This window comes from Phacochoerus africanus, chromosome 2 (assembly GCF_016906955.1).
Source record: "Phacochoerus africanus isolate WHEZ1 chromosome 2, ROS_Pafr_v1, whole genome shotgun sequence".
NCBI lineage: Eukaryota > Metazoa > Chordata > Mammalia > Artiodactyla > Suidae > Phacochoerus > Phacochoerus africanus.
This window is the reverse complement of record NC_062545.1, coordinates 278,915,348-278,932,393: the sequence shown is the minus strand read 5'-3', so window position 1 is coordinate 278,932,393 and position 17,046 is coordinate 278,915,348. Positions and strand designations below refer to the sequence as shown.

Below are 17,046 nucleotides of genomic sequence, written 5' to 3'. Positions count from 1 at the left end.
GCAAAAGGCATTTTTTTTTCCCTTTTTGGGGTGGCACCGCGGCATATGGACTTTCCCAGGCTAGGGGTGGGGTCGGAGCTGCAGCTGCCGGTCCACGCCAGCCACAGCAACGTGGAATCTGATCTTTAACCCACTGTGCGAGGCCAGGGATCAAACCCTCATCCTCGTATGGGGACTCCCATACAAATGACATTTTTTAGTACAAGTGTGTCCCAAATATTACATGGGACATACTTGTTCTAAAAAAATGTTCCTTGGAGTTCCTGTTGTGTCTCAACAGTAAGGAACCTGACTAGTATCCATGAGGTTGCAGGTTCGATCCCTGGCCTTGCTCCATGCGTTAAGGATCCGGCGTTGCCATGAGATATGGTGTAGGTTGCAGATGCGTCTCAGATCCTGCATGGCTGTGGCTGTAGTGTAGGCTGGCGGCTGCAGCTCCAATTCAACCCCCAGCCTGGGAACCTCCATATGCTGTGGGTACGGCCCTAAAAATACCAAAAAAAAAAAAAAAAGAAAAAAAGCTGTTCCTCGTTTATCTGAAATTCGGGTCTTACCCGGTGCCCTGGGTTTTACTTGCTAGGTCTGATGCCTGCACCTGGGACAGCACACACACGTTCAGGGAAGTCCAGAGTGGGGCCGTGGCCCGGCTCCAGGCTCACTAGCTCAGTGCCGGATGTCAGATGGGTCACCAGGAGGCCGCACCTGCCCAACACAGTGACTCAGGGGAATAATGGCAGCGGTGCTGCCTGGCATCTAGGCAGAGGTGTGGCAGGGCGGGGTGGGGGTGACATCGGCTGAACTCTGGAACCTTGCCTCTGATCTCTGACCTGCTGCAAAGAGGGCGCAGGATCCACTGACTTTGATTCAGGATTCACTTATCCAGCCTCTGGGAGGTGAAGGGTGTGGTGAGGGTTAAAGGCCAGAGAAGTGGGCCTGCTCACCCGGAGGCACGCTCCAGCTGTGGTTAGACTTGTTGGAATGCTCTGGACTTGTGCAGTGCACAACCTGCATAACTGTGCCGGGTGGTGCTGACTCGTGTCCCTCCTTCCCTCCTCCCCCAGGGCCCTCCTTCGTCTCCCCCGGCCAGGCTTCCACTCCCGCCACGGCTCTGTGCTCCCATCCGCCCTTCTCACTTAGTTCTAGTCGGGCCAAGAGCTCCCCTAGGCCTAAACGGGGTTCGTGAATGGATGGGGCTCGGACTCACTCGGGGGGCCGCTTTGCCCCAGTGCGTGTGGGGGCGTGTGCGAGTGGACATGGTTGTGAGTGTGCGAGCGTGTGGGGTGTGCACGGCTGTGAGTGTGTGTGTGTGAGTGCACACACAGGGGCGGAGGCAGGAGCTTGGATACCCCCTCCCTGGGCCCGGGTCCCCATGGGGGCCCGACAGACAGGGGCGAGGCCCTGGGGCTTGTGGGCAGCTCAGTCGTGCCCAGTCCCTGAGTCTGCTTGTCCGGAGGGTCGGCCAGCGCTGCACAGGAGCAGGCCAGCCGTTCCTGCCAGCTTTTCCGGCGCCCTCAGAGCCACTCAGCCCCTCTCGGGGAGGTGGGCCCCACTGCCAGCCCAGGCCTCGGGAGCAGCCGAGCCCTGCCCCTCCCCCTTCAGGACGCCGAGGACCCCCCGCCCCCCGCCCACTGCTCAGCAGGACAAAAGGGACCAGGGCACCTGGAGGCCAGAGAGGCAGCCCCTTGGCCGGCAGCTGAAGCTGGGAACCGGTGGCATGAGGTGGGGTGGGGTGTGGCCAGCTGGGCCTCCAGCCCCGTCCACCCCGACGCTGGCCTGAGGAGCAGCAGGGCAGCTGACGGAGTTTGGATACCAGCTGGGCCAGGGGTGAGGTGGCTGAGGGCAGCTGCCACAGGAAGAGCGGCTGGCACGTCACTCAGCCGGTCCCATTTCAGGGCACTGCCCCTCTGCACAGCTGAGGGAACGGCCCTGAGAGGAAGGGCTGGGCGGGGGCACGCGGGGGGCGGGGGGCTGCCTGGGGCTGACCCTGGGTTTGATCGGCCCCACCAAACCCCATCTTCTGCCCCATCTTGCTGGCCAGGCAGCCAGGGTGCCCTCTTTGTCCAGTGGGGGCCGAGGGAGGCCACCTCCAAGGACCTGAGCCCCGGGCTACCACTGACGTTAGAAGCAGGGAGGCTGGTGGGGCCGTTCGGGCTCCGCGACCTTGAAGCGGCATCTGCGTGGACGCCTTCTGCCTTCAGCCCCCGATGTCCCCAGCTCCCTGTCCCTGCCGTGGGTGCGCCTGGCAACCCAAGCTTGCAACCCAGACACGCACGTTGTGGGCATGAGAAGCTGGGGGGTGGGTGCTGCTGACACCCCAGGGCCCAGCTCTAAGGCGGGGGCAGGGCCGGTGCAGCTCCAGCTTCCCTCCTCCGCCCGACCCCCCATCACCCTCCCGTGGTCCTCTGTCCCTCTTGGGGAGGGAGGATCACACGGTGTGGCCTGGCTCAGACCCTCCCCCAGCCTTGTGACCCTGGAGCTCCCGACAGCACAGCCAGATGGCGCTTTCCCATTGGCCCCGGGCACAGGCTCCCTGTCCCTGGCTCCTTGTGTGTGCCCGGGCCTACCGGCCCGGCCCCTGCCCTCTCCCTGGGGAGTTTGTGGCCCCAGCAGTGCCCCCTGCAGAGCCCCGGGAATCGGGCCCATGGGCCTCACCTCATCTATTTTTAAGCACAAGCCCATGAAAGATTCACAGCCCACTTTCTTACTGGTGGCGGGCTGGCAAGGGTGCCTAGTGGCACACCCACTGGGAAACCCCAAAACACACAGGCCTAGGGCAGCTCGGCAGGCACCCCAGGGCTGGCCTGGGGCCCCAGCAGAGGCGGGCCCCTCCCTGAGTGCCCGCTGGGCAGGGGCTGCCGGCTGCTGCCCTCACTGCTGCCACTCCCTCCCTGGCTTCGTCTGGCCTTTCTCCTGGGTGGGTTTGAAGGCACAGGAACCCACCTCCTGAGGCCCGGCCTTCCACTGCCCAGGAGGCCTGGGTGCCTTGGCGTTTAGCCAGATCTCTAGACTTCAAAGGCAGGGCACCTTGCCCTGTCCCTGCCACGCAGTGAGAAGGGTCAAGTGGTGGTTTATCTCGGCCTCCAGCAAGGCCCTTCCCTCCAGACACCCCACCCAGCTCCCGATAAACACTAGGGCCGCACCCTGGCCCTGGCAGAGGGTGGCTGGGGGGCGAGGGGTGGGGGAGCAGACGGGGAGGTGGTCTGTCAGGCTCCTGTGGCCTCAGGAGGTGGGGCGGGCTCAGCCTTGATTGGGTCACCTGCTGTCACATGCTATCTGGCTGGGTCCCGGAACAGGCCCAGGAGGGCTCCCAGCTCTCCTCCAGCAGGGAGAGAGTTTGAGCCTGACTTAGCCACAAACCCACCCAGCACCTTCCCTGGGTGCCTGGGGGGACCCAGGGTGCCCAGGAGGGTCAGGCAGGATGCTGGCACGTCAGAGCCCCTCACACTGGGGCTCCGTGCGTGGGAGGAGCCCAAGGGAGCCCAGGCTGGTTGTGCTCAGTTGTGCACCACTCATTTTATTTTACTTGATATTTTTGGCCATGCGCGTGGCATGTGGAAGTTCTCCCCAGCCAGGGATCGACCAGAGCCGCAGTAGTGACAACACCGGGTCCTTAACCCACCGAGCCACCAGGGAACTCCGTACTTTTAGAGTGCATCTCTTGTCTCTTGGTATTTCCACCAACCCAGAAGGTTCTCTGGTGACTCACTTTCTAGAAACAAAAAGAATTCCTTGGAGTTCCCGTCGTGGCTCAGTGGTTAACGAATCCGACTAGGAACCATGAGGTTGCGGGTTCGATCCCTGGCCTTGCTCCGTGGGTTAAGGATCCGGCGTTGCCGTGAGCTGTGGTGTAGGTCGCAGACGCGGTTCGGATCCTGCGTTGCTATGGCTCTGGGGTAGGCCGCCGGCTACAGCTCCAACTAGTCCCCTAGCCTGGGAACCTCCGTATGCTGCGGGAGCGGCCCTAGGAAAGGCAAAAGGACAAAAAAGCAAAAAGAGTTCCTTGCTAGCTTTCCCCATGGGGCAAGACAGTAGTAGACCCACCCTGCAAAGTCTGAGGCCCTCCCCCTCCCAGTCAAGAGGAAAAGAGGGCATTTTCTTTCAACACTTCACCGGAGGAGGAAGGACCAGTGGAAGGGACATTGAGCAACAGGCTTTCCAGAAGGTCCCCAGGGGAGCAGGGGGGCCAGGGTAGCGGGTGTGGGGAACAGGGACTGGGGTCCGCCCTCTTCCTCTGTAAAATGGGGGTGCATTTAGGGAGCGCTTATTGAGCACCTACTAGGTGCTAGGCTTGTTCTCGGGGCTTCAGACAGCAGCGAACAGAGCAGACAGTCCCAGGGGAGCAGCCACGGGAGCTGCGGGCCAAGGGGAAGCACTGGGGTGGGCAGCTCTTTCTGCCGGGGGGGGGGGGGATGACCACCCTCTGGGGAGGGACTGCTCCCCGCTCTCTGAGAAGCCCGCCTGGGACCCAGCATCCCCACCCAGCCCCCTGCGGCACCCCTGGCTGTACGGTCCCCACCCAACCCACCCACCTGCTCTGGTGGAGCCTCGCAGGAAATCCCGCAGCCTGGGGGGCGGGGGGCGCAGCGGAGCCAGCGCCCTCTCCCTGGGGAGGCTCCCCTGGCCGGGGTGTGCGGGGTGGGGGCAGCAATATCCTCTTCCAAGAGTGGGAGAGAGCTGGTCTGCTTGATACGAAGGGATGGCCAAACGGATTTGGAACAGGGACAAGACTGAGCCAGAGAATGAATGCGCGGAGAGGCTCTGGTCTCAAGCGCCCTCAGGTGTCACGCGGACGCAGCCAAGACACTTCAGTGCAGCGAAAAGCTAAGCACACGCCTGTGAACGCGCTGCTCGGTCCCAGCGGGGAAACCCCACCTCCTGGTCCAACGGAGGCCACCCCCCCCGCCCCCCCGCCCCGGTTCCTGCCGGTGATGGAGCTTTGGTGCCTGTCAGCCCAAAGCTAGCAGGTCTGGGGCTCCGGTGGAGTACCTCGGCAACATCGCCCCAGCATGGGAAAAAGGCCGGGGCCAGCAGTGTAATTGCTAAGGCCCCTGGGCTGCACTCATGTGACCGTTTTGCAGATTGCAGCAAACCGGCCCACCAGGTGGAGGGCCCTTGTGCAGAAAGGAAACTCGGTTTTACAACCTCAGGCTGCTCTGAGACCTGTTGGCAGGGCCCACGCAGTGACCTGGAGCAGGTGGCAGGGCCCCCTGCTCCTTCCAGCCAGCGCTAGCTTCACCACGGCCCTGCCAGGCTGCCCATCCGTTGCTGAGATACGATCGCGGGTATCTGCGCTGGCCGGGCACCAGAAGCGCCGGAAATAACGCCCTGGCCCTGGCCCCCAAGGCCCACACTCCCAGCCCTGCCCAGAATGGTGCCTCACGCCTATTCAACACCCCCCCCGCCCCGCGCGCAGTTCAGTGTGCCCACCAGGCCCCACAAGGCTTGGTCTCCCCGCAATCGCTCTTGGACACCTGAACGGCGGGCTTACCCCTCCGGGTGGCTGTTGGTCACTCGGGCACGGTCAAGGGCCCCTTTGTGCGGCCACCAGACTGGCACGGGCAGCTGCGACCTTGGGCCGCCTTTGGAGCCGAGGTCTGGGCTCTGGGGCGTGACCGGCTGGGGGCGGCCCGGAGGTGGGGGGCCCCGGCGTGCCAGGGCCCAGGCGCTCCGCTGCGGGGATGCGAGGGGGGGGGGCTGGCAGGGGGGCGCGGCGCCAGAGGCCAGGCGGCCGGGCGGCCGGCAGCTGGGCGCGCGGGGGGGGGGGGCGCGGGGGGGCCCCCGTGCCGCGGGCCGGGGCGGGGCCGGGCTGGGGGCGGCGCCGGGGCCGGTGACCGCGCGGCGGGTGGGGACGTCGCGGGGCGGGGCGGGGCGGGGCGGGGACGCACCTAGCTGCGTCCTCGGCCGCGCGTCTCTCCCCACCCGGGCCGCCCCGCCCCTCGGCCCTCGCAATAAGGGGCGCGGGCCGGGCGGGGCGGGGAGCAGGGCCCGCAGCCGCCAGCCGGCGGCCGGAGCCGGGGCAGGGAGCCGGAGGCCCGCGCCGTCGGGGCTCCGAGAGGGTCCCCGGGCGCGGTCCCGGCGCGGCCATGGACGTCTGGCCGTGGCTGAGCGCAGCGCTGCTGCTGCTGCTGCTGCTGGTGCAGCTGAGCCGCTCGGCCAAGTTCTACGCCAAGATCAGCTTGTACTGCGCGCTCTGCTTCACGGTCTCCATCGTGGCCGCGGCCACCTGCCTGCTGCGCCACGGCGGCCGAACGGTGGAGAACATGAGGTAAGGGGCTCCGGGCCGAGCCGGGGAGGGGGCCGCGAGCCGGGGAGGGGGCCCGGGCGGGGAGGGGGCCGGGTCCGGGAGGGAGCCGAGCCGGGGGGCGCCGCGCCGCCGCCGCCGCCGCTTCCGCTTCCCTAACTTTCCCGTCTCCTTTCCCTCCTTCCTGCCCCGCCCGCGGCTCTCCCGGGCTCCCGGCGCTCGGCCGCGCGGAGGGCAGAGCGGATCGGAGGCGCTGCCGGGCCTGGCAGGGTCCCCGGAGCCGGCGTCACAATGTCCCCGCGCCCGGGGCGGGCACGGAGAAGTTTAAACAGCTCCCACCCTCCTCCGCCCAGCGTGCGGCGTGCCGGGCGGCTTTGAGAGGAACGCGGCCGGGCCAGGCTGGCCGAGGCTCCGTCCTGCTTCCCCGCGGGGAGGAAGAGGCAGGTCGGCCGGGCTTGCCCCCGGGTGGACCTCCGGCCGGCCGGAGCGCCGCCCCGCCTGGACCCGCCCGCTCGGGGCCCGGGGCGTCCTGACGCCCCCTCCCACCCCCGGCAGCGGATGAGCGCATCTGTCCTGGTGCACCGGGCAGGTGGCGCTTTCCTTCCTCTTAGGAAGGGGCGCTGGCTCCGCGCTGGGGACGGCGGGCGGGGAGTGTCGCCCCTTGGGGTCCAGCTTCAAGCCAGGAGCAAGAATGGGGTGGTGGCTGGAATTTTCCTCTGGACGCCCAGGGTGGCGGAGGAGCTGGGTGTTGCTGTGGGTGATGGGACTGAAGGAGTGGGGGGCCTCTCTGGCTCCGAGGCTCAGGGGGCAGGGCCACCTGAGAGCGGCTCCCTGCCCTTCTCCCAGCTGCCCGGTGGGAGGGGCTCTTGCTGACTTTTCTCCCAGTGGCTTTTGCAACCGCTGCCTTTGGGCTGTGGCCTGGTGTGGAATTACTGGGCTCCCCGAGGCTGCCACCATTCACCTGCTTCCACGGCAGTAGGTGAGGGTTCCTCGCTCCCTGCCACCCCTGTCCTTGTCCCCTCGTCCGTCTGGGCAGGCTGATGCTGCCCACACTGGCCCACCCTTCGGACGTCCTCCAGGCCCTATGGTGGGGGCTCTGAGACTGGGCGTGACGACTGAGGAGGGTGCATTGTAGGTCTGTAGTGCCCCCCAGATGGCCCAGGCCACCGTCTTGGGGCCAGCCCACCTGTCCCTCTTCCAGCTGCCTTCCCAAGCAGCCTACCCTCTGAGGTGGAGAGGGCCTGGGTCCGGAAGTAGGGGTTCTCAGGGCTGGGGGCCTGCCCTGCATGGCTCTTTCTGAGAGGGAGGCCCTAGGTCCCCTGAGGGCAGTGGGCTCTCAGCCAGTCTCTGGGGCCAGTGCCTGCTGGGGACCTGGCCTGGCGGTGCAGGGGTTGGGGTGGTTTCAGGCAGCCATGGCCCGTGGGCTCCTTGGAGCGGCTGCTGGCCCCCAGAGCCCGGGGGCGGGAGGGGGGTGGGTGGCGCATGGGATGGGAGGGCGCCCCGGGTCAGGCCATCCTGAGCATGGGTGGGATAGGAGACTCAGAGCGCCAGAGCAGGTTTTTAGCAGGTGACAGGTGTTCCTGGCAGTGAACCGCCCCCTCCCTGGCTCTGTATCATCAGGTGGCTGCTACTTTACAAGCTGCTGCCTTGTCTTCAAAAGGCCCCACTTGCTCCTTCCCTGGGGTCAAATCAGAAGTCACCAGCCACCCTTTGTGACGTGGTCGCTGGACGGGCAGGCTGGCCAAAGTAGCGCTTGCCGCTTCCACCCCACCCTGGGCCCTTTGGCCCCTGCTGGCCTGGGTGCGTTCTCCTCAGCCCTGAGCCTGGCTTGGCCCCTAGCGTCACCCGAGATTCTGGTCAACGGAGGTGTCCTACTTCGGCCCCTGGAGGGCCTGACGGGGCTGGGGAGGGGGGCTTCCTGCTGCCTTTCCCTCCTCAGAGGAGCCCCCAGACCCAGTGCTGCCGAGGGGCCCCTCCGGGATAATATAACAGGTGCTGGCCTCCCAGAGAGACGGTGGGGGGGAGAGCAGACACCCAGAGCCTCCTTCCCTGCAGCGCAGGCCCCAAGCATTAAGTGGCAGCGGTGACCCCAGGGCTCTCCACGATGGGGAGGAGGGGGTAGGGACAGGGTGCCCACGAGGTCCCCAAGGGATGTGGCCGTTGAGGGCTGTCAGGTGCAGGGGTTGAGGTGGAGCTGCGTCCCCCAGGCAGCCTGTCTAGGGACACGACCCAGGAGGATGGAGGTAGAGGCTGGGGGCTGTGTAGACAGGCTCCCTACCCCCCATTTCGGGGGCCCCCCCCGGGCTCCCTGCTCCAGTCCCTCCCCGACTTCCGGAAGGACTCTGCCCACGGCCAGCCTCTGCTTCCACCTCAGCAGCGCCTCCCTGTACCGCGGTGCCTTGACCTTGGGAGCAGGGACTGTCGTGCGTTCCATTCTATGGCCAAATCTGCAGAGGAGCAGCTGGCAGCCTCCAGTGGGAGGGGGTTGCCCGGGGTCCCCGAGCCAGGTCTCGGCAGAGCCGGGATGCTTTCATTTTCCCTCCGCACCCCCCCCACCCCGCCCCGCCCCAGCACCTGGCCAGTGGGGGCTGGAGTGCGGGCTTTGGGGAAGCCCTGAGGTCTGGGAGGGGCAGCCCCCACTCTGCCCATCCCCTCATTTCCCTGATCCGCAGCTCCTCCCCATGAGGGGCTCTGGGTGGGCCCCCAAGGAGGCCTGTGCCATCTATCTCGCTGTGAGTTCCTGCAGGGCGTGGCCGAGCACAGGCTGGCTCTGTTCCGACCAGCCTGGGGGCTGAGGCCAGGGACCCCGCCCAGATTGGGGTGTCCTGTGTGTGGGGCTAAGTAGCAGGTCACGTTTCTTTGTCCTGGGAAACAGATGCCCTTTTGACACCCATTCTACAGAAAAGAAAATGAAGGCCAGGGAAGTTATGTGTGTTAAAATCAGGTTTGGCTGCAGGAAACCTAATGACAGAGGCTTAGCCAAGAGAGGGTACCTTTTCGTGCATAACAGGTGGCCAGGGCAGGGCAGCTCCTGGCTGCCGGCCCCTCTGTCCTGTGGCCCCCCATCCTCAGGATCCAGGGTGCGTGCCACTATTAATGGCAGGTCCTCTGGGGACTGAACTGCTTGCTTCTGCGTCCGTCCTGGTGCCCAGGACCTGGGTGGCATAGCTAGGCTGCAGGGAGGCAGGGCAGCGGGTGCCCAGTCTGTGGCGCCCACACTGGCTCAAAAATGCTGGGGTGGGCCTTGTCACAGCCAGCAGGTGGCACCTGGTAGATGCTGCTCAGGGTTTGAATACAGCGCTGCGGCCACTGCATGGTCCTGGGGTGGGGGGGTGCAGGGCTGGGGACACAGCGCAGCCAGTGTATGTGTGGGGGGCACCGCACCTGCGGGCTGGCCTGGGGCCCTGGTCTCGCAGGAAAGTCTGTGCTGGCTTTGCCGGGTCAGGGGGCGGGGCGGGATGGTGTGGACAGACCCTCCCCCCGTGTGCACTTCTGCAGGCCGGACCAGAGCTCCCGAGAGCCGGGGCATGGTAGGAGGGCTGGAGGCTGTGCTCGCTGGCCCCCCTCTTCCAGCCCCTGGCGTCCACCTGCTCCCTCATCCTCCTGGTATCGCACAGGCTGGAAGCCCCCAGCTCCTGTCCCTCCTGTGACCCAGCTCATATGACACTTAGAAGTGCCCCTGCCCTGCCAAGTGGCCTTGCAGGGCCTCCTGTCGCCAGAGCAGATCCATGGCTCTGCAGCCCCCTGGGCTCCCCCAGTCCCCCCAGCCCCTCTCTCTCCAGGCAAAGCCCATGGGGTCTGGCTGAGGACCGGTACCTCTCGGCCAAAACAGCTGCTGTGTCTCCCCAGAGCCGCCGAGGCCAAGTCCAGGGGCTGAGGCCGAAGGTCAGCGTGTGGCCAAGACCTGACCTTGAGCCGCCTCCCGGCGGGTGGTGGCGGGGGGCCGGGCCTCTGCTTCCATATCCTCTGGATTCTTCTCTTCTGCCCGTGTCACCATCAACACAGCCACTGTTTGAGGAGCGCTCCCAGGGGCCGTCGGGGTCAGGGTGGTCTGGCCTCGTCTGGCTCTGGCCTTTCCGGCATGGAAATGGAAGTTTAGGGAAGTCGAGTCCTCGCAGCTGGTGAGAAGGTGGTCAGGACCCAAACCTGGGAGGCCTGGGAGCCTGGGAGGGGCCCGGGGGGCCTCGGGCCCAGCGCAGAAGGTCCAGGAGGGCCGGTTGCCAGGAGTGGGCCTCAGGCCTCGGAGAATCTGCGCTGTCTACGGCGCTCACCTCTCTACGAGGGCTCCTGGGAGATCCAGGAAGGGCCGGGATCCCCTCTGCTTAAGGGATGCCCGTGTCTGCGGGCACTTGGAAGGGGCCTGTTTTGGGGAGCCACCTGCCTTGGCATGGAAAGCTGGCACCAGTCACCCACTTGGCAGCTGGCAGCAGCTTCTGGAACGCTGGGCCATGCACTCAACCCAGCCCTGGGCCGCCTGGGCTTCAGGCAACCCTGGCTCCACCCCCTGCTTTCGCTCCCCCCACGTGGGGTTTGGGGGCCGTTCACGGGGCGGCCCGGAGGAAGTGAAGGAGGCCCAGTGCTGGGGAGGGCAGGGGCAGCCCCTTGGCTCCTGCGGCTGACACGAGGGGTGCTGGGTGGGTGTTGGGTGCGGAGCACCAGGCAGCCTGGGCTTCCTGAGAGGACAGAGCCGCTGCCTTCCCTGCTGGGGGTCGGGTGGGGGCCGCAGAGCCCACGAGGGGATGAGGGGCAGGCCTCAAAATGGGCTTGAGATTCCCCCCTGCCATCCTCAAGCAGGCCGTGTTGCCTGGCATTTTTCACACATTTTTCAAGAGCCAGGTTTATTATTATTACTATTATTTTGTCTTTTTGCCATTTCCAGGGCTGCTCCCGTGGCATATGGAGGTTCCCAGGCTAGGGGTTGAATCGGAGCTGCAGCCACCGGCCTACACCACAGCCACAACAACGCGGGATCCGAACTGTGTCTGCGACCTACACCACAGCTCACAGGCAACGCCGGATCCTTAACCCACTGAGCGAGGCCAGGGATCGAACCTGCAACCTCATGGTTCCTAGTCGGATTCGTTAACCACTGCGCCACGACGGGAACTCTGAAAAGCCAGGTTTAGAGGTGGCCTCAGGCTCATGCCAGTCTTGTTGCGGAAATTCAGCCTCTGTCTACCTGTGCCGAATAGCGACGCAGTGATAGGGTTTAGGGGGATGGAGAAACAGCTTTAATGCTTTGCCAGGCGAAGGGGGCCACAGCAGGCTAAGGCCTTAAGACTCCCCCCCCGCCCCGCCCCCCCCACACATTGTGAGGCCTTTTATAGTAAAAAGGAGAAAAACAGGTTCTCGGAGAGGAATCCGGATCGGGACCCAGTGCATTCTTCTTTCTTGGGGGAATCTCAGTCATCAAAGCTGGAAGCCGGCGTCCCGGGAGCAGCCCGGGACAGTAATGAGGGGCTTTGGCTCTGGGAGCCGTGCAGCTGGGTGCTGGGTGCCGATGGGACTGGGCTCTCGGGACCCAGAGGCGTCAGATCCTGGAGACAAGAAGTGGGCGGGGTGGGGGGGGGGGCCAGGGGAGGCGGCAGTCGGGGAGGGAGTTGAATGCGGACAGGGGGTTCGGGTTGGCAAGTGAGAGTCCTGGAGGTGGACGGTCAGGACGGTCCGTTGTGTGCTTTCCGATTCGTACCGCAAGCTTAAGGAACTGAGTCCGGCTCTGGGTCTCTGCTCTGCTGCGGGCCCAGGCTGTGTCCTCAACTGTTCTGGGTGAGGCGGGTCCCTCCCATCCGCCTGGGACCTGGGAGGAGGGCCGGCCGTGGGGGTGGGGCGCGGGGATCTTCCGGGAGAAGAGGCATGGTTCTGGGTCCCGAAGCCTTGGGCCCCCCCACTGCCTGCAGGACGGGAAGGCCCCGGGGTCCTGCAGGAGCCACAGAGGAGTGGCCTCAAGCCTCGGGCTCTGTCACCCGGAGGGCTCGCCTCTCGTGAGCACCTGTCCTGTCCCAGGTGTGTGCATTGTCCTCGCAGAGCAGGGGGCCGGGTCACCCTGCCTGCCTGCCTGCCAGCTGGCTGCCGGCACACACGGTCCCCAGGGATGTACCGGGTGACGCTGATCGGGTGCTGCGGGGACCAGCCCTGCAAGGTCACGAATGCCCAGGGCAGCTTCCTTCCAGGAGTGGGGTCCACGCACATCCTACCCCTCCCATCCTCCCGTGACCTCAGGTGTGTCTGGGGCAGCAGAGCAGCCCTGTAGGCCGGGTGAGGAGTGGAAGCAGCTTCGCTCCAGCCATAGCTCTTTTGAACCGCAGAAGCCACCTTCAGCTCCTTGCCAAGGTCTCTGCTTGGTGCCAGACTTTCTTCCTGGCGCTATCTGGGGGGGACAGTCCCTTTCTGTATGTGGGGGCCCAGCCTCCTCTGCGGGGCCTTCAGCTACTGACAAAGCTGAGACCCAGAGCCAGGTCTGGGGGCTCTTGGCTTCCAGCCTCTTTGAGCTGAGCCCGCCCCTCGGCTAACAGGCAGGGGTGTGGGCTGAGGGCCAGGTGACTGGGTGTGGCCCCTGACACCTGGACGTGGAAGGAGGTGCCCTCCCCGTTGTCACCCCCCCCCGCCTTGCTCCTGTGCGTCCCCAGTCTAGGCAGGGTGGCCCTCGCCGTCCTGAGGAGGGCCGAGCGACAGGACCTGGCGGCTGTCGGGGGGGAGGTGTCTGCGAGGGGGGCTGGCGTCTCTGTGCGGCGTCTCGGTCTCCTCTGTGTCTGGCCGAGTCGGGCCCGGCTGGGCCCGCGGGCAGAGCCCTAGGCAGGGGCCCTCTGCCCACGGCCCCGCCTCTCCTCTCAGCATCATCAGCTGGTTCGTCCGCTCCTTCAAGTACTTATACGGCCTTCGCTTTGAGATAAAGGGCCGCCAGCGGCTGGACGAGGACCGCTCGTGCGTCATCATCTCCAACCACCAGAGCATCCTGGACATGATGGGTAGGCCGGCCAGCGAGGGTCCCAGCCCAGGACGCCCCCCACCCGGGGAGGGCAGGGAGGGGTGCCGCTTCAGCAGGTGGAGGCCGGGCCCAGGCGAGCCGGCAGGTGAGGGGGCTGACGCAGGCTGGGGGACCTGGAGCTGGGTGAGGGGTGACAAGGCTGCCCCTGGCCGGCGCCGGGCCCGGGCCTCTGCGGCCCGTGGCAGCTGGAGCGCCATCCCAGCACCTGCCCTTCGCAGGGGAGACAGAGGCCCAGAGGGCAGGGGCCTTGCCCAGGGAGCCAGTGGGAGGGATGGTGCCGTGGTCAAGGCCAGGGCTGGCTCGCTCCTCCTTGGGGAGGTGGCTGCCTGGCCCTGAGGTCACGCTCGCTGTCCCTCTCCCTCTCTCTCCCGGCTCTGCCTCCCAGGCCTCATGGAGGCCCTGCCCGATCGCTGCGTGCAGATCGCCAAGCGGGAGCTGCTTTTCCTGGGGCCCGTGGGCCTGATCATGTACCTGGGAGGCGTCATATTCATCAACCGGCAGCGCTCCCAGACGGCCGTGAGCGCGTTGGCCGACGTGGGCGAGCGCATGGTCAGGGAGAAGGTGAGCGCGGGGCTGGGGCCCGCTTGGTGGGGGCGTGCCTGCCGCGTTCTGGCCGAAGTGCCTTTCGGGGTAACTCCCTTCCGGCATCAGCACGCCTGACCCTCAACCGCAGACGCCAAAGCCGGGCGCGGGGGCGTGGCCCCCCGGGGCGGACCCTGGGCCGTGCCCCACAGCTGCCCCCGCCTCTCCTACAGCTCAAAGTGTGGATCTACCCCGAGGGCACACGGAATGACAACGGGGACCTGCTGCCCTTCAAGAAAGGTGCCTTCTACCTGGCGATCCAGGCCCAGGTGCGTCCTGGCCACGGCCTCCCCGGGGAGCAGGGCGGGACGCATGTCCGCGTTGGCTTAAGGCTGAAGGGCACCTCCTGGCTGGGCCGGGGCCCCTGGAGCTCAGGGACCACCTTGCACAGGGCCGGCGGCCTGTGCGCCTGTCCGTGACCTGCTAAGGAGGCTGGCCCCTCGGGCCCCTCGACCCGCTCCGAGGGCCCAAGCTAGTGCCTGATCAGGCCCAGACCACCTGCGATGACTCGTTGCCGCGTGTCTGCGCCTGGAGCTCCCGCACCCCGCTTTCTAGCTGGCCAGGCCGGGGACCCACCGGGGAGGCTGCGGTGGGCATAGAGGTTCTGCTGGCTGAGCTCTCGGGAGGGCTGTGCCAAGTTCGAGGTCAGTCTCCCAGCACCCCAGCTGGAGCGGGGTTACGTGCTGCTGCTCCTTGACTTCCAGGGCTGCCGTTTGTCCTAGAGGAGTCCTGGCGTCTGGGGTGATGGCGGGAGAGGCTTGGGCACATCCATCCTTTGGGGGGCGGTCTCCCCGTAGGTGAGGGGTCACCTGGTGGGGCTCTCACCCCCAGTCTTGTGCTGGGGTTCGTGCAGGGGCGGCCGTCCTTGTCTGGGGTCAGGCGAGGGTGCTTTCATTCTGCCTGATTGGGGTCAGAGTGGCAGCAGCCGGGCAGGGTCTGCGGCTCTTGCTTGGGTCCTTCACCTGTGACGGGTGACCTCTGGCGCCCCCTGGTGGCCCTGATCAGGGCCAGGTGGGGCCTCCTTCCAGAAGCTCCCAGGGGGTGGAGAAGCCCAAGCTGGACAGACCCTGGGCTCCAGCCCAGCTCTGCCCAAGCCGGACGCCCTGCTTCTGGCCGAGAGGAGGGCACCCCTGCCATATGCCCAGGGCCGATGTCACTTCCCGTTGCTGGAGAAGAGGGAAGAGGGGAGGAGACAGCGGGGAGCTGTGGGGGGGCCGCGGCAGCACGGTCTCGACGGGAGACTGGACATTTCGTCCCCGCCCCCCCCCCCCGTGCGCCCCACCCCCATAGTTAATGATTAAGCGCAAGTGGCATTTCCAGCCCTGGAGAGTCATCACGAGTCACCCTGGGACTTGACCTGGTGTCTTCCAGGAACACCGCAGGCCCTGCCCCTTCCCTGCTGGGAGCTGCTCCCACCTCCCCCCGGGGCGGCGGGCATGGGGGGCGGGGAGGCCAGGAAGGGAGGGGTGGCTAAACTGGACAGGGGCCGGGCCATCTGGGGACAGACCCGTGGGGGAGGGAGGCGGGATCAGATGGGTATGTGCCCACCCAGGAGGCTTCCTGGAGGAGCGGTACCAGGGAGAAGCTGTGCACGCGGAGGCTGGGACCTCTGGGCTGCCCAGGGCATGAGGGCGTCCCAGGGCCAGGCGGCGGCGTGTGGACGTGCCCCGAGGCCGGACCCAGGGCGCCCCCCCCCCGGGGACGCCGGGCGGGGCAGGCAGGCGGTGCTCAGGCTGCCGTGTGCACAGGTGCCCATCGTGCCCGTGGTGTACTCCAGCTTCTCCTCCTTCTACGACGCCAGGACGAAGCTCTTCACCTCAGGTACCCCCCTGCCCCCGCCGTCGTGCATGCCCGCGTCCTGAGATGAGTTCCCGGGTCTGGGTGGCCACGATGGGCCGCTGCCCCTCAGGGACCGACCCTCTGGGGAAGGGCGGAGGGAACGGGGCGGGGGGGGGGGTTGCCTAGAGTCCCAGCCCTGGGCTGTGAGGAGACAGAGGCTCCTAGAGGGAGGCTGGGGGCCCAAGTCCACACCGTGCATCACGTGCCGGGAGGGCTTCTGAGCCAGCGGGTCGGGGCCTGGCTCCCAGGGGCAGTAGCCCGCCGGGTACCCCCAGGCCTTCCCTCCAGACCCCACGCAAGGGCACCTGGTGCCCAGGTGGGTGGTGAGGCCGCCTAGACCGCTGAGGGGGGTGGCAGAGGAGGAGGAGGGAGCTGCCTGGGAGCAGGTGCAAGGCTGCTTTCTGCAGGAGGCCGTGTCCCGAGCCCTGGGTGGTACTAACAGGGGACACGCAATTGTCCCAGCTCGAGTACGTGCCTAGGGGCTGGGTGTGGTGTGTCAGGTGTTCCAGTTATGCTCAGTTAAAAGCCAACCCTCTGAGACCAGGGTGTCCAGGAAGGGGGCCCCCCACGAGGCTGCTGACGCCCCCCACCCCCCGACAGGAACCGTCAAGGTGGAGGTGCTGGAGGCCGTCCCCACCCGCGGCCTCACTGTCGCCGACATCCCCAGGCTCATGGACACCTGCTACCAAGCCATGAGGACCAGCTTCTTCAGCATATCCAAGACCCCCCAGGAGAACGGGGCCCCCGCAGGGCCCGATGCCCAGCCAGCCCAGTAGTGGGGGCCGGGCGGGGGGGCACAGGACCTGGGAGAAAATGGACAGAGACCCCTGCCCACCTCATGCCACTGTGTCCCTCGCTGTGGCTCCTCCTGCCTTTTTCACTCAGGGCCTGGATGCGGGGACCCCTTCCTGTCCCCGCCTTGGGTCCAGGCCCCCGATGTTCCTGCACAGGAGCCTGCAGAGCCTCCCAGGCGCCGTGTGGCAGCAGGCCTGAGCCCCGGATGGCTGGCAGGGCTGGACTGACTGCTCGGCCCCCGCCTCCTGCCTGGGCCTGTGGGGAGCAGAGGCCAGCTCCGGGATCCCAGCCGTGCCTACATCAGGCCCTGTGGGAGGGGCGGGCTCTGGAGGGGCCGGGATGCCCGGCCTCAGGCCATCTGGGCCTCAGAGGGCCGGCCAGTCGGGCCTGCGGCTCCTGCCAGCCGCGGGGGGCAAGCCTGCTGAGTCGGTACTGTGCGTGGTCACTGTTTTTTATAAATGAACTCTTGGAAGTGCCTGGTCAGTCATGGTCCCTGCGAGGGCTGCCCTTGCCACCTCCGCCGGGCCTCCATGCTTGGCAGGCATCCATGCAGGCGCTGGGCCCACAGTCGTCCTGGGCGCCTTCCGCTGGGGGTGCCAGGCTG

The 17,046-nt window shown here is 66.5% G+C and overlaps 1 protein-coding gene across 1 annotated transcript; it reads left to right on the top strand.

Moving 5' to 3' along the window:
- Positions 1–5,954: 5,954 nt before the first annotated feature.
- AGPAT2 (1-acylglycerol-3-phosphate O-acyltransferase 2) lies at positions 5,955–16,914 on the top strand. Its single transcript, XM_047768970.1, has 6 exons — positions 5,955–6,265; positions 13,073–13,206; positions 13,612–13,787; positions 13,982–14,077; positions 15,557–15,629; positions 16,248–16,914. The coding sequence occupies exons 1-6, from the start codon at positions 6,084–6,086 to the stop codon at positions 16,421–16,423; spliced, it is 837 nt and encodes a 278-aa protein (XP_047624926.1). The 5' UTR covers positions 5,955–6,083; the 3' UTR covers positions 16,424–16,914.
- The last annotated feature ends 132 nt before the right edge of the window (positions 16,915–17,046 follow it).